Raw genomic sequence first — 22,390 nt, forward strand, 5'->3', positions numbered from 1 at the left:
TAAAAGGTTAGTGCTGCATTTAGCTGTGGTTTGGGTTTATGTGACATGATATGCTAGCTTGAAAAATGGGTGTCTGATTTTTTTCTGGCTGGGCACTCTGCTGACATAATCTAATGTTTTGCTTTCGTTGTAAAGCCTTTTTGAAATCGGACAGTGGGGTTAGATTAACGAGATTCTTGTCTTTAAATAGCTGTAAAATAGTCATATGTTTGAGAAATTGAAGTAATAGTATTTCTAACGATTCAAAAATCGCGCCACTGGATTTCAGTGGCTGTTACGTAGGTGGGACGAGTTCGTCCCACATACCCTAGAGAGGTTAACAAAACACACCACCCTGAACCACATAAAACAAATACCCTCTGCCACGTCCTGACCAAACTACAAAACAATTAACCTTATACTGGCCAGGACGTGACACAATATCCCATAATTTTATTGAAATGTTTGCAAATGTATTGAAAATGAAATACAGAAATAACTAATTTGCATAAGTATTCACACCCTCGAGTCAATATGTTGTAGAAGCACCTTTGGCAGCGATTACAGCTGTGACTATTTCTGGGGAAGTCTCTAAGAGCTTGGATTGTGCAACATTCGCCCATTATTCTTTTCAAAATTCTTCCAGCTCTGTAAAATTGGTTGTTGATCATTGCTAGACAACCATTTTCAGGTATTGCCATACATTTTCAAGTAGATTTAAGTCAAAAACGTGACTCGGCCACACAGGAACATTCACTGTCTTCTTGGTAAGCAACTCCACTTTTAGGTTACTGTCCTGCTAAAAGGTGAATTAATCACCCAGTGTCTGGTGGAAGGCAGACAACCAGATTTTCCTATAGGATTTTACCTGTGCTTAGCTCCATTCCATTTATTTTTTTATCCTGAAAAACTCCCAATTCATTAACGATTACAAGCCTACCCATAACATGATGCAGCCACCACTATGCTTGAAAATATTGAGAATGGTATTCAATAATGTGTTGTATTGGATTTACCCCGATCATAACACTTTGTATTCAGGACAAAAAGTGAATTGCTTTTCCAAATGTTTTGCAGTATTATGTTAGTGCCTTGTTGCAAACAGGATGCATGTTTTTGAATATATTTATTCTGTATAGGCTTCTTTCTTGTCACTATCAATTAGGTTAGTATTGCGGAGTAACTACAATGTTGTTGATCCATCCTGTTTTCTCCTATCACAGCCATTAAACAAACTATTTTAAAGTCACCATTGGCCTCAGGGTGAAATCAAAGGGATATACAATGTCTGCTTTTTATTACCCATCTACCAATAGGTGCCCTTCTTTGCGAGGCATTGGAAAACCTCCCTGGTCTTTGTGGTTGAATCTGTGTTTGAAATTCACTGCTCGACTAAGGGACCTTAAAGATAATTGTATGTGTGGGGTACAGAGATTAGGTAAAAATCCTGTTAAACACTATTATTGCACACAAGAGTCCACGCAACTTATTATTTGACTTGTTAAGCACATTTTCACTCCTGATCTTATTTAGGCTTGCTATAAGAAAGGGATTGTATACTTATTTACTCAAAACATTTCAGCTTTTTTTTTTTTTTCTTTTTACATTATGGGGTATTGTGTGTAGGCCAGTGAAAGAAAATCTCAATTTAGGCTAAATTCAGGCTGTAAAACAACAAAATGTGGAAAAAGTCAAGGGGTGTGAAAATGTTCCGAAGGCACTGTAGTTACTAGTAGAATAACGTTACAATGCAAATGTCATGTGTGAATATATATCTTTTTTTAAGTAGTTTTGGAACTAAAACTTCCTTGCACTGCACGGCTTTGTAACACTTTTTGCATAGTTGTTTGGGTGGGCTGGCCCTCATCTGCTCTGCAAGGAAAGTATTCCCATATTTCGCTTCAGGAGGCATTTTTGTCAACAAGCTGCGGGCATGGAGGTATGTTTTTGTTAGAAGAAGCCATGCTGTCGGCATTTTCTCTCCCCTCGCATGCTTCCCAAAAGTGGCTCTCGCTGTGTCAGCTGCATGCACAAGCGCAAGTAGCCTGGCTAGCTTACTACTGCCCCCTTGAGAAGACTCAGACAAATTACTAGACAGACTCAATCCCTTTCAATCCGTACATGACGTGAGACTCACATATGACAGAACTACCGAAAGTAACAAAAATTATAGCACCGACCCGTTTGTCATGTTCTAGTATCAAAAAAGTACCGACGTTTCAGTATACCGTGCAACACTACTTCAAACCTATTATCAAATATACACACTATCATTTCTCAATGGGAGTTTGTACAGTGAAGTCAGAAAAAGACTGATAATGTACAGGACAGCTAAAAACTCGTCATGAAAAACACAACTTCCGTCCACAGCTAAAGGTAAGCATTCTCAGCGCAGCGTACCTGTGACTCTTGACAGGGTCGTAGTAGACCTTAGCCAGTCCGTTTCCAGTCCCCACCATAATCTGATTCAGCTTGGGATGCCAGAGACACCGCACCACACCCTGAAAACGACACAAAGAGAAACAGAGACAGGAGATGAGCTTTTCAGAAACATGGTGAACATTTGATTGTAACATGAGATTAAAAACATTCTTAGTGAAAACTGCTGGAGCGGACACAGGCAGGTTTTGAACTGTCGGAGTGGTCGCTGCATTAGCTGACTATATTTGGTCGTCAGGACGCGGCCTGGATCCTTCAGTCTGTGTATGACAGATGGCTCGCTGCCAAGGGCAAATGTGACCACGCTCATCCAGAGTGTGTGTGTGTGGTGTTTGTGTGTACGCAAAAGTGTGTGTGGGTTTAGCAGTGAGGAAGCACCTACGAGTGCATGTGTGTAGAGACTTCCAGTCAATTTGTTTGAAATTCTGAGTTGCAAAGCAGATGTGTGGCAGCTAACACAGTAGCGGCTGGACGTTGGGATGTTTCTGAATGTAGAGCAGAATCTTCAGGCTTTTTTGAGCTCTCTTCGTCCCTCTCTTGAAGACCCTCTTTGTAACAAAGGGGCCAAAACAGAGGACTGGAAGAGGATGCATTGCTCTCACGCATGGCACAATTAGCATACAACCGTGTAGCCGACGGTTGTGGACGAAGACCATCATGAAAATAAAATATCCTTCATAACAGTAAAATGTCAAGTGTTTCATGTTTCATGAGCTGAAATAAAAAGATCCCAGAAATGTTTCATACGCACAAGAAGCTTATTTCTCTCAAACTTCCCGCACAAATGTGTTTACATCCCTGTTAGTGAGCATTTCTCCTTTGCCAAGATAATCCAGCCACATGACAGGTGTGGCATATCATTACACAGGTGCACCTTGTGCTGGGGACAATAAAAGGCCACTTTAAAATGTGCAGTTGTGTCACACAACACAATGCCACAGATGTCTCAAGTTTTGAGGGCGTGTGCAATTGGCATGCTGACTGCAGGAATGTCCACCAGAGCTATTACAAGATAATTTAATGTTCATTTCTCTGCCATAAGCCGCCTCCAATGTCGTTTTATAGAATTTGGCAGTACATCCAACCGGCCTCACAATCGCAGACCACATGTAACCAAGCCAGCCCAGGACCACCACATCCGGCTTCTTCACCTGCGGTATCATCTGAGACCAGTCAACCGGACAACTGACGAAACTGTGGGTTTGCACTAGAGGTCGACCGATTATTCGGAATGTCCGATTTCAAGTTTTCATAACAATCGGAAATCGATATTTTTGGATGCCAATTTGGCCGATTTTTTATTTTTTTTTAGACCTTTATTTAACTAGGCAAGTCAGTTAAGAACACATTCTTATTTTCAATGACGGCCTAGGAACGGTGGGTTAACTGCCTTGTTCAGGGGTAGAACGACAGATTTTTACCTTGTCAGTTCAGGGATTCGATCTTGCAACCTTACGGTTAACTAGTCCAACGCTCTAACCACCTGCTTTACATTGCACTCCACGAGGAGCCTGCCTGTTACGCAAATGCAGTAAGAAGCCAAGGTAAGTTGCTAGCTAGCATTAAACTTATCTTATAAAAAACAATCAATCAATCATAATCACTAGTTAACTACACATGGTTGATGATATTACTAGTTTATCTAGCCTGTCCTGCGTTGCATATAATCGCTTAGGTACACGTTGCTCCAACCATAAACATCAATGCCTTTGTTAAAATCAATACACAAGTATATATTTTTAAACCTGCATATTTAGTTAATATTGCCTGCTAACATGAATTTCTTTTAACTAGGGAAAATTATTCACTTCTCTTGCAAACAGAGTCAGGGTATATGCAGCAGTTTGGGCCGCCTGGCTCTTTGCGAACTGTGTGAAGACTATTTCTTCCTAACAAAGACAGCCGACTTCGCCAAACGGGGGATGATTTAACAAAAGCGCATTTGCGAAAAAAGCACAAGCGTTGCACGACTGTACCTAACCATAAACATCAATGCCTTTCTTAAAATCAATACACAGAAGTATAGATTTTTAAACCTGCATATTTAGCTAAAAGAAATCCAGGTTAGCAGGCAATATTAACCAGGTGAAATTGTGTCATTTTGCGTTCATTGCACGCAGTCAGGGTATATGCAACAGTTTGGGCCGCCTGGCTTGTTGCGAACTAATTTGCCAGAATTTTACGTAATTATGACATAACATTGAAGGCTGTGCAATGTAACAGGAATAACATTTTGTTTTCGAGATGATAGTTTCCGGATTTGACCATATTAATGACCTAAGGCTCGTATTTCTGTGTTATTATTATGTTATAATTAAGTCTATGATTTGATAGATCAGTCTGACTGAGCGATGGTAGGCACCAGCAGGCTCGTAAGTGTTCATTCAAACAGCACTTTCGTGCATTTTGCCAGCAGCCCTTCGCAATGCATTGCACTGTTTATGACTTCAAGCCTGTCAACTCCCATGATGAGGCTGGTGTAACCGATGTGAAATGGCTAGCTAGTTAGCTGGGTGCGCGCTAATAGCGTTTCAAATGTCACTCGCTCTGAGACTTGGAGTAGTTGTTTCCCCTTCCTCTACATGGGTAACGCTGCTTCGAGGGTGGCTTTTGTCGATGTGTTCCTGGTTCAAGCCCAGGTAGGAGCGAGGAGAGGGACGGAAGCTATACTGTTACACTGGCAATACTAAAGTGCCTATAAGAACATCCAATAGTCAAAGGTATATGAAATACAAATCGTATAGAGAGAAATAGTCCTATAATCCCTATAATAACTACAACCTAAAACATCTTACCTGGGAATATTGAAGACTCATGTTAAAAGGAACCACCAGCTTTCATATGTTCTCATGTTCTGAGCAAGGAACTTAAACGTTAGCTTTTTTACATGGCACATATTGCACTTTTACTTTCTTCTCCAACACTTTGTTTTTGCATTATTTAAACCAAATTGAACATGTTTCATTATTTATTTGAGGCTAAATTGATTTGATTGATGTGTTATATTAAGTTAAAATAAGTGTTCATTCAGTATTGTTGTAATTGTCATTATTACAAATAAAAAAAATTAAAAAAGATTGGCCGATTAATCGGTACCGGCTTTTTTGGTCCTCCAATAATCGGTATTGGCGTTGAAAAATCATAATCGGCCGATCTTTAGTTTGCACATCAACCAAATAATTTTGGTTAACTCATCTGTGTGCTCGTTGTCCTCCCCAGGGTCTTAACCTGACTACAGTTCGGCATCGTAACTGACTTTAGTCAGAAAATGCTCACCTTCGATGGCCACTGGCATGCTAGAGAAGTGTGCTCTCCACGGATTAATGTATGGGGTCGTGTAGGTGAGTGGTTTACTGATTCCAACGTTGTGAACAGAGTGCCCCATGGTGGCGGTGGGGTTATGGTATGGGCAGGCATAAGCTACGGACAACAAACACAATTGCATTTTATCGATGGCAATTTGAATGCACAGAGATACCGTTGACATCCTGAGGCCCATCGTCGTGCCATTCATCCGCCGCCATCACCTCATGTTTCAGATTGATAAAGGTTCTGTACACAATTCCTGGAAAATGTCCCAGTTCTTCCATGGCCTGCATACTCACCAGACATGTCACCCATTGAGCATGTTTGGGATGCTCTGGATCGACGTGTACGACAGCGTGTTCCAGTTCCCGCCAACATCCAGCAACTTCGCACAGCCATTGAAGAGGAGTGGGACAACATTCCACAGGCAACAATCAACAGCCTGATCAACTCTATGCGAAGGAGAGGTCGCGCTGCATGAGGAAAATGGTGGTCACACAAGATACTGACTGGTTTTCTGATCCACTTCCCCAACCTTTTTCTTGGTTGTATCACATCTGTATTCCCAGTCGTGAAATCAATAGATTAGGGCCTAATGAATATATTTCAATTGACTGATTTCCTTATATGAACTGCAACTCAGTAAAATGTTTGAAATTGTTGCATGTTGCATTTATATTTGTGTTCAATGTACATAGACTGTGGTCATTTGTCTGGCCAATTACCGTCATCCAAAATTCCATGGCCGTCAGAGCCCTACTCACTCACACTGAGGTGCAATTTCCTCTATGCATGACTGTGTGTGACAGAGAGGGAGGAATAATGATGATTTCCTAGTTCACAAAGGATAGCGTTTTGTATTAAAATAAATCATGAAAACGGTTTATGAATGATGCTGGGCAGTGGGCAGTACTACAAGCAGAGACCATGGATGGAGTATTAGTGTGGATGTGGAAATCAGTGGCCCAGTGGGGGATGGGACAGGATGGGGGCGGTTAGGACTAGGGGTGGTGTGCTGTGGGGAGGGTCTGTGACAGGTTGAAAGCTGCTTAACGCCCAGCTGTTCAGCTTCCCACCGGGCTCCAGTTGGTAAAGGGACCAACACACAGCAACCAAAACACACACATACTATTAGGAACTCACATATTCCCACAATACCTAGGCATTACACATCATGCACTTACATAAACCCAGTCAGCCAAACAGCCCCTCACCACAACATGCCAGATCCTCAAAGACTTGCCTAGCAGACCCCCGAGGCACCTCCAGCAGCTCTGTGGTGACGGGTGAGTGAGTGTAGTGGACATGTCAGGGTTCATTTGCCCCACTGACCATGTGGTGAAGTAATTGATGATTTAGGAAGATCTAGAAAATGCTCCCAATCAGAACTTTAAAGAAATGTGAAATGTGTAAACATGCTGCACAAACGTATCTGGACAGAACTGTGTGTGTGTGTGTATAGCGTAATGAACCAAAGCGCCCCTTGTAGAGATGCTTCAATGACAATCAATGGGCAGTGTGTAAAACAGCCTATCACGGTCGCTATGGTACCGGAGCACATATATCACATCACATGCATAGCATTGAGGAATTCCGTTCCACTCCAGTGGAGCTCAATCATAGCTCAGAGACTCGACCCAGCAGCATCCCAACACAGGCAAGAACCAAGTAGAACCGAGCCTAGCAGAGCTCAGCCCAACACAGGCAAGATCAGCAGAACCATGACCAGAAGAACAAGTCCGATCCAACCCAACTGACTGAGCCCAGCCAGGTATGGCCCAGCCCAAGCCAGCAGAGCTATGCGGTAGCCTCACTGAGCAGTAGAGGGTTCCAATGTGGATATTCAGAGCCGTGTGTTTACAGTGTGGGGAATACATTGTTTACACTCCTACTCCACACAAGGTTGTAAGGACACATCCATACAAAGCCTAACTACCACCCCCCTTTTTCCAATGCCACAGCTGACTATTTACCCACAGCAGACAGAAATCTAGCGTTGGTGCCATCAAACGTGAAAATCTCAATGAAAGTGTCCGAGTTTGCCTCAGCACCCCATAACTGAAATCAGAATGACCTCCAGATAGGCTCTTGTGGAGGAGCAACGTACTGAGCCACAAAGAGGAGAACCACCATGGCCCTTGTCCCACCTTCCACCCTCCTCACACTAAAGATGAAAGCCTCTGTATCAAAGAGCAGGAGAGGGAGAGGCAGGCTACTGTTTGAGAGCCATCAAGCGTGAGAAGTGAAGTGTAGCGAGTGCAGACATCAACACACAGATGTGACACACACTATGAGAATGTGAGGCTGGGACAACGCCTCACCGACACACAACACCCAGCCACCAGAAGTAAATACCCACTACACCCACTGGGTCTTTGCCATCACTCCTCAGAGGAATCTACCGTAGAGTTCCCAGGACTGCTACATCCACCAGTACTCTCACTGATAGGTATTTCTCACTGTACCTCGGCTGGAGTGAGTCTGTGAGTCCTCACCTGCTTCATGGCCGTTGTGATCGACAGAGATAAGCTTAGAGTGGCTGGAGGATTTACCTAACCCAGGCTAAAAACTCATCCACGCCATAGCACAGCCTATGCCCCGGGTCCAGGGGTTATGTAGACTGTTTAGTCGGAGATGATTGGTAACCCTGCCTTTCACTTGACCGCCTGGTACACCGCTTCATAAAGACAACACTTCAATTCTTAACCCATCTCAGAGCGGGGACGGCTGGTATAAACACAGTAAACAGCTCATTGGTCAGGTCCCCCGAGTGCACGTCGCCCCAGAAATAACTACATCTGCTGCAAAGACAAACGTTTAACACCTCAGAGCTCTGCTTTTCTGATTTGGAATGGGGAAGGTACTAAATATACATGGGTACATGCACTTAAGAGTTGTCTCTCTCTCTCTGTAGGCTGTGCCAGGCCGGCTGTCAAACATACATGGAGAAAAGACAGCAGCCGGCTGGCAGGTAGGGTGCAACATGGCCACTGTAAACCCCCAGAGGATAGGAGAACCTGGCTGTCAAGCCTGGACCAGAGGGATACTGAGTTAGCCTCTGTCAGACCTCACTGTTTTGACTACACATACACTCTGATAAATCCACTGGAGAGTGCCGGGGTGGGGGAGAGAGAGAGAGAGCAAGGAGAGATGGAAAGGGATTGGCAGAAGAGGGGAGAATGGAAAAAGAGCTGCGCTGCGCATACTGTACCGTACCACATGACACAGAGAGAACATTCTTTCAACCAGGGGCTGGCGGTGTGGTTTCAATTCTCCACAGACAGAGCTCTCTCTCAGCAGCCTTCTGATCTGAATCCCCATCTACCCTGGTGAAGAGAGCTATTCTGATCAGCTAATGCTAGACAGACGCTGCAGTGGAGTGTCGGTGAGAAGAGCGTCTGGAGCTGCTGTATCTCTAGAAGATCATTTTTACACCTACGTGCCCTTTGCCTTGGCAACAAGTAGCATGTTTAGTAGGTTCCCTACATGCTAGATTGCAGAGTACATTACTTCACATGTACATTAATATGTGTATGTGAATGGACTACACAATGTTTTGCTAGTTAGACCAGTTAATTCTCTATCCAATGTTTACTGAGTCAATCGGAAAAGCATTTTCTGCCAACACTTGACGGGGATGATTGGCAGAGAGTAGGGTTACATTTTTCGTCTCTCTTTCTTGGCTTGGCCCCAAACCGTGTTCCTGACTCTTTTCTCCTAGCTTGGCTTGGATGGGTTGAGCTGGGTTTTCAAGTTGTCCCTGCACTGAAAGATGATCGTGCCACTGGCAAACCACAGAGTTGGGGGAAACATAAGTATTCTGCTCTCATTCAGAGATAGCACAGGTGGCCATGTTTAGACCCACAGCCATAACTCAAGTCAGATGCTTGAAGAGAAAAGGCTAACACTATTGAAATGCAGCAAGGATACGTGTAGGCTAATTCTGATGTTCAGACACACATGCATGGCTTGAATTAAACGACGTGATACAAAGCTTAAGGTCCCTTGTTCCATGAATTGTTCCTAACGAAATCTACATCTCATATCAACAGGAACACATATTGGAGGGGCTGTATGGGCCTCTATAATAACTCTGTAATAATACACATTTTCAAACAGCAGGACTGTTAAAACAGAACTTGGCCATCAAAAAACCCTCACTGCTACTGACACAAGGCAACAGAACCAGTAGCCACCAGGCCTGAGTGATTAAGTTAGGTGTTCAGCAGTATCTACAGTATCAGAACTGACTAATAGAGTTCAGCAGTATCTACAGTATCAGAACTGACTAATAGAGTTCAGCAGTATCTACAGTATTAGAACTGACTAATAGAGTTCAGCAGTATCTACAGTATCAGAACTGACTAATAGAGTTCAGCAGTATCTACAGTATCAGAACTGACTAATAGAGTTCAGCAGTATCTACAGTATCAGAACTGACTAATAGAGTTCAGCAGTATCTACAGTATCAGAACTGACTAATAGAGTTCAGCAGTATCTACAGTATCAGAACTGACTAATAGAGTTCAGCAGTATCTACAGTATCAGAACTGACTAATAGAGTTCAGCAGTATCTACAGTATCAGAACTGACTAATAGAGTTCAGCAGTATCTACAGTATCAGAACTGACTAATAGAGTTCAGCAGTATCTACAGTATCAGAACTGACTAATAGAGTTCAGCAGTATCTACAGTATCAGAACTGACTAATAGAGTTCAGCAGTATCTACAGTATCAGAACTGACTAATAGAGTTCAGCAGTGTGCAGTATTCCCCAGGATAACCCTCCTATCCTGCCTGTACAGTCAGAGTAGTGGTTGTAAAGTAGCTCTAAACCCTGCTGGGGATAATTCATCTTGGGTTAAATGGGAAATTACCTGAAACCCCTTAATCTGAACAGACAAGACTTATTTCCTGCCCAAATGAGAGCTTAGACTGATATAGGAGAGTTTTAAGATGGAACACAAGGACAAACCCCAAATCCTGAGAGGAAATTACATTTTAGGGACTTTCTAGGTAAGTCTGCATTACTGCCTCTGTTGCAATGTACATAAATGAATGTTGCCCCTTCAACCAATTATTACGGTTTGATTATCAATGTACGTGTTTTTATTATAATGTCAGAACCAACACAGTTAAATGGAACCTGAGGATACGATGTAGTCATTCTGGTCAGTAATTATTACTGTTGCAGTCAAAGTTAAAGAATGTTTCTCACCGCGTTGGTGACATCTATCTCGTAAACCTTCTGGAAGGAGGCTCTGTCAAAGAACACCAGCTTCCCGTTGCCCTCGTCCTTCTTCACCGACGTCCCCGTCACCAGCAGCTTGTCATCAGGGCTGAAACAGCAGTCCGTCCTGTTCGGGACACAGCCACACACACCACACTTCAGCCAGATGATACTAGACAAGCACGTTATTTTTATTTTTCATGTCCTTCAAGTTGTTCTCAGGAACTGTACCCTGCACATGTAGGTAGTACCAACCAGTTATATTAAAGTAATCACAGGAAATCCCATAAAGGGTGTTCAAATCACCAATGATTAATCAAGGGAATAATGACAGGAGTACTCACATGGAGAAGAAGGTGGAAAGCCCTGTAGCCACATTCAGAGGCTTCTTGAAGTTACGGATGTCCCAGGTCTTTAGAGTGTCATCACCTGGCAGAGAAAATGGAAGTTATTCAAGAGCTATTGCAATTATTTCACGGTGCACTGATGTACAACTCTCTCCTGTGTTACGTACCATGGATCACACAGTCTGGTCAGTCATGTACAGTAAAAGACAGTTTGTTCTTAACTCAACAGTGACCTTCCAGGGAATTATAATGGTTAAGGAACACTGGCACCCTGATGAGAGTCAACACAGGCATGATCTAAGGCTGAGGCATCACGGGCCAAGCATTACAGCCTACTCAGAGGGACGTATGGCTAGAACAGAACACACGCTAAGACGGAGGAAACCCCTCTGCTTCTGTGTATGGAAGATCTGCATGTGTGCTGCACAGCTTCGCTAATGGTGACAGACTGGCTGTCTTTATTTGCACTTTGGGGAAGAGATGAGCTCTTTCCCCGCTGAAACAACAGACTTGTGGATGCGTGTTCAGACATTACATCTCCCCTGAAAGCACGGGGTCAGGGCTGGGGCAGAGGGACTCGCTCCAATGTATACACACACAGGCACAGAGCTACAGTACAGTGTTGTAGAACGCACAGTCAGGCAACACTGACGTCCATGTTATACTGGTGGTGTACTGTAGTAAGGGGGAATCAGGTAAGTAGTGAGGCAGGCTGATAGATCCCACCTCCTCGAGAGGCCAGCGTTGTCCCGTCGTAGGAGAAGGTGAGACAGGAGGTGTCTGTTCCTGGGGCGTGGGCCTGGCGACAGTGGAACTTGGTGTGGACCTGAGGGTGAAGAAGATAGAGGTCAAAAAGTATGACAAGTAAAAGGTGACCCAACATTCACATAGACATCGTATCAGATTGAAACATCCCAGGACATCGTCTCAGTGACTGAAGCGCTGTAGCAAATGCATGTTCCCTAGACTGTCAATCACCTTTGGTGAACTTCTAAACGTTCTTCTAGAAGTTTTCTTTCACCAACGGATGTTGAACTCTTACCACTCCAGTAACATAAAGACTTATTCATGCGCCATCTCTTCAAGACAACATACGGTTTCCATTTGCTCCTAAAACACCATACCCTCAAAACCACCATGTTGTATGACACACTCAGACCTTTGCAGACGGTACAGACACGGTGTGTGATTTTAGACTCTGGGGGTTTACCTTGGCAAGCTGAGCTGCCTGACTACTAGTCTTTTATTTTTCTCGATTTAAATCCAAAACACATAATCATAACTCAAGCCGTATGTCCCCCACCACATAGCAGATAAACCACTTTGTCCTAACCCTTTCAAGGCATTTAGGTTGGAAAGCTTACAAGACTTTACATGTGACTGGGGTCAGTCATAGTGATGTCAATAACACTGTAAACACCATGTGTCAGGAGCGTCATAAATTTGCACAGCCCTATCAATACCAAAACGAAAACACGGTTGACATTGCAGCATGTGACGTGATCAACACGTGCCACTCGCACCATGGAAGCCACATGATTTTTCAGCCCAGAGTCATATCTATTGAGCGCTCTCAAACGGCCTGACTGTGCTAATGCTGGCTAAAACTCCCTCACAGGTTAAAAACGCCAATACAAGAGAATTTCACTTTAAAGAGTAGTGCTTTTATAGATCATCTATTGAAAAGCGGTTTATGAGTCTCGGGGGGGGGGGGGGGGGGGGGGGGGGGTTACGGTAAAGTGGTGTTGACATGTATTACATTTAAGCTACAGATTATTTAGATAAAAGCCAATCAGACTGGCAAGTGGCCATATGAAGTCAAGTTTATCCACCAACATTCATCTCAGCTCCCTAACCATGTCCACGCTGAAGCAGACCGGTTCCTGTGTGCTCGTCTGCATCAGCTCCTGTTGCGGCAGAGGCGCTGTGTGTCAAGGTCCACAGGTCTGCACGATTGGCATTGCCCCAATGTGCCTTCAGCATGGAATGGCAAAGAGAGTTATAGCTTTTGCTCCACAGCACTAAACCAAAGCCACTCAGACCGATGAGAAACAACACGGAGGAGGAACACATTTGCACAACCCAGCACATACAGTTTTTTTTAAACTGTAGATTACCAGAATAGAATGATATGATATATTATAAACTGGGTGGTTGGAGCCCTGAATGTTGGTTTATCAGATCGTATACCATGGGTATGACAAAATAGTACTTTGTACTGTTCTAATTACATTGGTAACCAGTTTATAATAGCATTAAGGCACCGCGGGGGTTTGTGGTATATGACCAATATACCACGGCTAAGGGCTGTATCCAGGCACTCCGTGTTTAAGAACAGCCCTTAGCTGTGGTATATTGGCCATATACCACACCTCCTCGGGCCTTATTGCTTAATTACTGTATATCATAGCGAATCTCAGCTTTACCTGTGCTGAGTACAACCAGACTACCCACATAAATCCCAACCAGACAGCTTTCAGCACTGACGTAAAGGACTTCCCAGCACTCAAACATACACAACCTGGATTTATATATGTAAACTTCAACTCTAAACGATAACCAAATACATCAATGGTAAATTAAATATAGCAACAAAGGATTTCCAGTCAGAGAGCGAGAGAAGGAATTTGAAATGGAGGGATGGTGGGATAAAGTAAAGGGAAAAGATAAGAGAGCTAGAGAAAGAAAGAGCAATATTGCCAGAAAAGGAGACAGAGGAATGAAACAGGTGGTGCTGTGTTGACGAGAGAGAGGGAACAGGGCCATAAGCACCATAGTAAGTGGTGGGAAGTTATTAAGCTGGGAAAGAGATATAACGCTGCTGTATACCTTCGGCTTCAGATAACACACACATCCACTCACTGCCTTTTACCACTCAACGTCTCTCTCCGTCTATTCCAGTCCTCTCTACCATTTGGACTCAACTACTTATTTTCTTTTATCTCTCAATTCTCTCATATTCTCTGGGGCAAATGGTTTTTGAAGAGTGATTGCTAAAAGCTTCACTTTTATATGTTTGTTTTTTCATGTTCAAAAGTTTGGAATGTTAAATGAACAACAGGGGACAAATCTCAACACAGAGAGAGGAATGACCAAGACAACATCTGGAAGCCCAGCACACTTTTTAACCTACAAATAATTCATTTTGCATACCACAAAAAGTACATTCGCTTTTCAAGCTATAATGAATGTGAAAACCAAGCACTAAGTTCATATTTTGGGTCAAATGATCTCACTTACGAGAACCTAAATATTCTTGCAAATTAAGAAGTCCCTACTTTTGCTAAACAGAGCAATGTGACCCCTGGTTGAGCTTTGGGAACTGGGGTCGTTATTCTCCCAGCCCAAAACACAGACATGAGGTAAGCCTTGTTACAGGGAGATTTGATTACTGTTGACATGACATATTCATCCCTTTTCCTGCACCGCTCTCCTCAGTAGAGGAATGGGAAAGGTGAGGGGAGAGACAGAGGGGGGGGAGACAGTTACAGCTTCAACCAGGAAAGGGTCTTCTGAGAACTGGGAACCCTGCTGAGATACAGCAGGGCACCAAATTCTTCTCATTTCACTCCTCAGGCTGGAGAAAGAAACTTCCTAATAGTGATCTATAATTATTTTATTTGTTATTATTTTACCTTTATTTAACTAGGCAAGTCAGTTAAGAACAAATTCATATTTTCAATGACGGCCTAGGAACAGAATCACACTGACTTATAGGTATCCCACCTAAGTCATGGGAAGTATCAACCGTCATTGTACCAATAAATCACACAATGCATTTGTGTTATTACCATCCAATCCTATACTGTGTATTTGCCGACTACATTCTTACAGGTTTTAATGTGTTCATTTCCTGATGTTGGTTTGCTTCCCGTGTTAAGCCTAGCTTCCTGTTCTGCACCAGGTTGTGAAACTCGACTCTTCGTTTGAAGCCTGTCTCACACTTCTCGCTCTCCCCTTCCTCAGCATGGAGCAATAGGTGGCCCCTCTCTATGTATCCCTGTCCCACACACACACACTAAAATACATGCATGGATGAAAACAGATTTGGCTCAGAGCCTACAACTGGAAGTCGACCGATTAATCGGCATGGCTAATTAATTAGGGCCGATTTCAAGTTATAACAATCGGTAATCTGCATTTTTTGACACAGATTATGGCCGATTACATTGCACTCCACGAGGAGACTGCGTGGCAGGCTGACCACCTGTTACGCGAGTGCAGCAATGAGCCAAGGTAAGTTGCTAGCTAGCATTAAACTTATCTTATAAAAAACAATCAATCTTCACAAAATCACTAGTTATCTACACATAGTTGATGATAATACTAATTTAACGAGCTTGTCCTGCGTTGCAAATAATCAATGCGGTACCTGTTAATTTATCATCGAATCACAGCCTACTTCGCCAAAAGGGTGATGATTTAACAAGCGCATTCGCGAAGAAAAGCATTGTCGTTGCACCAATGTACCTAACCATAAACATCAATGCCTTTCTTAAAATCAATACAAAAGTATATATTTTTAAACCTGCATATTTAGTTAAAAGAAATTCATGTTAGCAGGCAATATTAACTAATTGTGTCACTTCTCTTGCATTCAGCGCAAGCAGAGTCAGGGTATATGCAGCAGTTTGGGCTGCCTGGCTCGTTGCAAACTGTGTGAAGACCATTTGTTCCTAACAAAGACCGTAATTAATTTGTCCGAATTTTACATAATTATGACATAACATTGAAGGTTGTGCAATGTAACAGCAATATTTAGACTTAGGGATGCCACCTGTTCGATAAAATACGTAACGGTTCCGTATTTCACTGAAAGAATAAATGTTTTGTTTTCGAAATGATAGTTTCCGGATTTGACCATATTAATGACCTAAAGCTCGTATCTCTGTGTGTTTATTATATTATAATTAAGTCTAAGATTTGATATTTGACAGAGCAGTCTGACTGAGCGGTGGTAGGCAGCAGCAGGCTCATAAGCATTCATTCAAACAGTACTTTCCTGCGTTTGCCAGCTACCCTTCGCAATGCTTGAAGCACAGCGCTGTTTATGACTTCAAGCCTATCAACTCCCGAGATTAGGCTGGCAATACTATAATGCCTAAAAGAACATCCAATAGTCAAAGGTATATGAAATACAAATGGTATAGAGAGAAATAGTCCTATAATAACTACAACCTAAAACTTCTTAATTGGGAATATTGAAGACTCCTGTTAAAAGGAACCAATCAGCTTTCATATGTTCTCATGTTCTGAGCAAGGAACTTAAACGTTAGCTTTTTTACATGGCACATATTGCACTTTTACTTTTTTCTCCAACACTGTGTTTTTGCATTATTTAAACCAAATTGAATACGTTTCCTTATTTATTTGAGACTAAATTGATTTTATTTATGTATTATATTAAGTTAAAATAAGTGTTCATTCAGTATTGTTGTAATTGTCATTATTACAAATATATAAATAACAAATCGGCCGATTAATCGGCATCGGATTTTTTTGGTCCTCCAATAATCGGTATCGGCGTTGAAAAAAAATAATCATAAAATCGGTCGACCTCTACCTACAATGCTGATCCCTGGGACATCACCAGAAATTTCACACATTTTCATCAAGGGTTGGGGGTGTTGTGGTGTATGACCAGGCTCAGAGTCAGACCACAGGAGATGGGCTAGGTTTCATCCTTGGAAGGGTCTGATAAAGATCTACCACAAGCACAACTGTTCCTGACCATGTTATCCGAGTAGCGTTATATCAATATTACAACCGCCACACACAATCACACACTAATACACACACCTGAGCCACCTTGTGAGGACCTCTGTCCAGTCAGCCTTACGATCAGGCTCTGAACTCTTGCTGGTTGTGAAGATCAAGCTGCCCAACTCCAGCCCTGAACAGCTGCTTTGATCCTTCATGGAAATCAACAAGTGCTACTCTCTCTCTGTGTGTGTGTGTTTTAGAGAAAGATGTCAGTGTGTTTCTGAGCCAATCTCCTCTACCTTATCTCTCCATCTCCCCCACAAAACATTTCTCTAAGTCATAAAGCCTTAGCCAAAATGCAGGGAATAAAATCTCTTCACTTTAGAATGTAGAAACAGAGTAAGAACCATATTGGAGGCTGTCAGTGGCATTCCTTTGCCACAAGGCAAATCTCCCAGTTCCCTGACTGGCTGGCTGCCAGTCCCAGCTGTGATGGAGGCTGTGGTATTGTGGTATTGTGTCTGTAGGAGGCAGGATGCATTCAGCCAGCCAGACAGGCCCAGCTGGGGCAGTTTGTTCACACTCCAAAGGGTTCCCTGAAGACAGGCTCGTAAAGCTGAGTAGCTGCTCCAGCTTTCTGTCAGGGCCTGGGCTTCTCCTTGAAACATTTTCATTGGGCCTGTGTTTTTAGACCTCTGCAGGCAGTTCCTAGCCAATCTCCCTGGCCCTATCTTTTATGGCCCCGGGATTTACTGGTTTACAGTGACACTGTGCAGAGTCACATTGCTGCTGTGTTGAGGTCCCATTAGGCCGGTGACTGCAAATGATGTGTTGGCCAGCTCTGGTCCATTTACCCAGGCAGGTATACAGTGTGTGAATAGAATAAAAACAGGATGGAGGATTATCACCAAATTTGACTTCATGCTGTCACAATGCATATGATTTGATTTGGATCTCTTTTAGTCCCCATTTGGACTAATCTTCCAAGAGTCCTTAAATATTAAAATACAATTTATATACAAACACAATTTCACATATAACACACTATTACAAACATACATAATATACTAACGTAATAAACCAATAAATAATCAATCTAAAAAATATGAATTCTTCATCTACTGTAATCCCACAACATTTCTGTGTATTATATTTAAATTGTTTTAAAATAATGTTTAAATTTATATATTGAAAGGTTTCTGGTTTGCTCAGTTAATTTATTCAATTTCTTTATTGCTCTAAATCGAAATGTTCTTTTGCCTATTTCTCTTTTCTGTCTGGATAACACATAGATGGTGGACAATCTATTCCTAGTATTTACGGAATGTCTGTCTCTTACCAACTGATTACCGTTGTGAATTGTACTTGGCCGTTTTAAATGATGTATATTATGAAATAAAATAAGCATGTTTTTTTCAATTATCTTGTCGATTGATGACCAACCAAGAACATTGCGTATGACTGCAACAGAAAAACCATATCTCCACCGTAAAACAATCCTTGCTGCTTTGTTCTGTGCAATCTGCAGCCTCCTAACTTCACTTGATGATGCATTTCCCCAGACCACAGAACAGTAGTTCACTTGACTCTCAATTAAAGCTTGTGTTATTTGCTTAAGAATTTTTCCTGGTAAATATTTAGCTATCCTTCTGATTATGCATGCTGTTTTAATATTTTTTTTTTTACATAGATTAGTTATTCGAGATGACCATGATAAGCAGTTGTCTAGCTGCACTCCTAATAGTTTGGTTTCTGCCACTTCTTCAATTTGTACTCCTCCCATACTTAATTGTATCCCATGCTGTTTTGGCCTTTTCCTAGTGGAACAGACCAACATAACTTTGGTTTTCTTGGTGTTTAAAACAAGTTTATTCTGGCAAACCCACTCCCTAATATTCTCCAAATCTCCTTGTAAAGCTTGCTGTACCTGTTGAACCGATTGTCCTGCTGCATAAATTGTAGTATCATCTGCAAATATAGTAGCTTGAGTTTCAGCTAGGGCATAGGAAAGGTCGTTGGTATATATTAAATAAAGAAGTGGCCCAAGGCAGCTGCCCTGCGGTATTCCACAGTTTAAAGCATGAGGGGAAGAAAATGAACCATTGATATAGGTAGACTGTTTCCTGTCAGTTAGATATGACTGTACCCAATTCAATGCTACCTCCTTAAAACCATAATGCATTAATTTTGTAAAAATTATCTCATGATCCACTAAATCAAATGCTGCACTGAAATCTAAAAATGTGAACAGTATGGATTGAAAACATGAATATCACAAAGGACTGTATGTTCCTACTCATTATGGTGTGCAGAACTTTGCACAGACGTTTCGTAACGGCTCTGTACTACACTAACACTGACCACTGCTTGATTGAAACCACCCCTCAAGTGGATGCACTTTGTACTCTGGAGGGCTTGGAGGAGAACACTGACGACATAACATTCCGTACGTCTCTGTGGGAATGTTCTGGAACCGAGGCCAGCGTCTCCGCGCACCGCTTTCACCCGTACGTCACCCATTCTTAGTGTGAAAGGCTTCCCAGCAGCACCCTAAAGTACCACTGCACATTACCTGGCAACCCTGGACATGAAACTGGGTCATTTTGGCACAAATGCAGTAATAACAGCAAGCCACGCAATCACTGCCTACCCTACAGCAGCAAGGCTGAGACCTTCTTGACTCCCATCACAGGATCAATCAATCCCACGTCAGGGTTCAGGAGCCTGATCTGTCATCCTCAATAATCCTTCTTCGGTCCGAGCACTAGATCAAGGTCGGCTGGATAATTGATATTGTCTGTCGACATTTTCTGCCCATGAGTAATAGAAGTGATACGGCAAGAGATGGACTTGATCCTAACCTCTTCAGAGTGAAGAGGAGTAGCAGTGAAAGGGCATCAGTAGTGAGTTGCTAGGAAGTGGGTCTAAATCTATGAGAGTGATAAGAGTTAAATTGATTATGTTTTGTCATAACGTTTTCTGGGTTCCTTTATTTAAATCACAAAAATGTCCTGGGCTTGTCCCAGGGCTAGGGTTCTTACAAACGTGTAGTGGTAAAGGGCATTCAGTGAAAACTTGCCCCTCCATCCCAGGTGGCCAGAGAACACACAGTGTTATTGTAAGCTGCTATGGGATGCTGGGTAAATATTTAGTCTGGGAGAAGAACCAGTAATAAATTAGAGAGCTTTTACTCAATCTCTCTGAGCCTGCTGTTATAGCCATGTGTGTGTGTGTGTGGGGGGGGGGGGGGGGGGGGCAAGTCTCTAGGCTCTGTTAGGGCTGGCAGGACAGGAATCTAGCAACAGAAACTCACTAGCATCACTCAATTCACAGACTCTCTGGCAGACGTGAGAAAATGTCTACTAGTAGTGACCAAATGTGAAACTGAAAGCATGCCTGGTACAGATAAAATCAAAGGTTCATGGGTCGTAATAATTTAAAAAAAGTACTGTTACATTTGTGAATATAAGATGTTATAATCTCTAAACAAATACCGTCATTTGTCTGAGCCCTGTTTCCTGACTCACTGCACAGAGAGCCTGCAGATATCAGGCCTGCCTGTCACTGTCTCACAGATGTCCCCTCACACTAAGTAACAGTCACGTCAAACACATTGAGCTACTCAACACTGTCCACAGAAAGGTCCTCAGCGGAAGGGAGGGATCAGGGGAGCTGCTGGAGGTGTAAGGGAAAACCCATATGCACTGTATCATCTCCTAACATTCCTTCAGCCAATTACAACTGTCCAGGATTTAGCTGTTAGCAAGGCAGACGAGCATGAATGACGGTCAACATTTGGATTAATGTTGTCCTGATTTTGTTTTGGTTAAGAGTAAATAGAAGGGGGGAAACAAAGCAAAAGCTAACATGGGAAGAATAAATAAAGAGATGTTTGAGCCTTGGATACTAGAGTACCTTGTGAATAGTCTACTCTAGTGGGATAACAAGACTTGTGAAACCTGGCAACAAACACTAAGGAAATGAACATAACTAGGAGGAAATCAAACTGGAGTGATGTCCTGACATTCTGACACCTCCTCAAACTTAAAGAGATTGCCTCAGTAGGCCTCTTGCCAGGTCCCGAGTGCTCCCTCTCCCCCTGTCTCTCTTTCCCCCTCTCGGGGGTCAGGTCTGTCTGTGACAGCTGTAAGTGAGGCTGTGAGTGATAGACTGCCAAACCTGCTCTCTCCACTGATCCCTCCACAGGAAGCTGCGGCGTGTCATTTCTTCCCACCACCCCGACACAGACCAGAGACGTGTCACCCACCAGCCGCAAAAGCCCCCAGGTAGGTAGGATCATGGGTAGACGGTCGGGCAGGACTTGGAGAGTCCGGGAAGAGAAGTGAAGATGCGACTGACCATCTGAGCTGGGAAAAAAAGCCTGTTTGTCCTCAGTCTGTAGCCAGGCAGGAAATTCTACTCCATGAGAGACACTCGACTCAAGCAGATTGAGACATACCCAAGTGCTGAATGCAGGTCATTTTCATCCACTGTGTAGGGCTCAGTTTTTTCCCCCCAAATTCCGTTTCATCAGTTCTGTTTTTACAGGTTTCCATTTCCCCCTGTTTTTTCAGGTTTTCGCTCTCAAAATCACACCTTTTTAATAGACAAACAATGCTTAAACGACATCAGGAGACCACTTTTGAGGTCTGGGGAAATATAACTTTTGGGTGTAGTTACCCTTTAATTCCAGTGGGCACCTAGCAAGAGGATGTTTAGCAGTGTTTTTGTAGAGCACAAACAAACACCCACTGGATTGATGCAAATAATCATTATATGCTTCTCCCAGGTAAGCATAGGCTACTTTGTAGTTAATATTTAATTGAGAAGGTTTTTTGGGAAAGCCTTTCCATCTAACAGAAGACTTTTCATTAGCATCATCGCTAATGGATAAACAAAGTGGTAGAAATGCACACCACACACAGACGGGGGAAATTACCATTGCCTCTTCAGAAAGTTGCAGGAAATATGAATCACTGATGCATTCTGTTCATGCTTATGATAAACTTGGACAAATGTATTAATTTTCAAGACATTTAGTTGATTCCCTACTAAGTTCAATAAATATTTGAATATTGATGAATTTCGTTTTAATGTGATTCCGTCCACATTCTCTGCATCGCAGATTTGATAAGGTCCTAACTGTGATGGTTTTCACGTATCTCCAGAGAAAAACTGAACAGCCAGGAAAATGTGAAGAACGCTTCCCAGGATCCAAAATACACAATTAACAGTCGGGATCAGAGAGATGGATGGAATGCACACTTTGATTACTTAATTAAGTAATAGTGGAAAAGTACAGAAGAGAGTGGATTTGATTAGGCCTCCCAGCAACCTCCATGTCTGCCCACTCAATCATCACACCCCACCACAGACAGACTTTTAT

The 22,390-nt window shown here is 42.7% G+C and overlaps 1 protein-coding gene across 1 annotated transcript in view; it reads right to left on the reverse strand.

Annotated features, from left to right (window-relative positions):
- The window catches only part of wdr70 (WD repeat domain 70), an 83,346-nt gene that overhangs the window by 17,361 nt on the left and 43,595 nt on the right, over nt 1-22,390 (reverse strand). The window contains exons 11-14 of the mRNA XM_029709018.1: nt 12,028-12,127; nt 11,299-11,383; nt 10,943-11,081; nt 2,380-2,480 (exon numbers count right to left, since the gene is read on the reverse strand). Of these exons, the coding sequence (XP_029564878.1) occupies nt 2,380-2,480; nt 10,943-11,081; nt 11,299-11,383; nt 12,028-12,127 (425 nt within the window). The remainder of the gene's footprint in view (nt 1-2,379; nt 2,481-10,942; nt 11,082-11,298; nt 11,384-12,027; nt 12,128-22,390) is intronic.

This window comes from Salmo trutta, chromosome 23 (assembly GCF_901001165.1).
Source record: "Salmo trutta chromosome 23, fSalTru1.1, whole genome shotgun sequence".
In the NCBI taxonomy this organism is placed as follows: Eukaryota; Metazoa; Chordata; class Actinopteri; order Salmoniformes; family Salmonidae; genus Salmo; species Salmo trutta.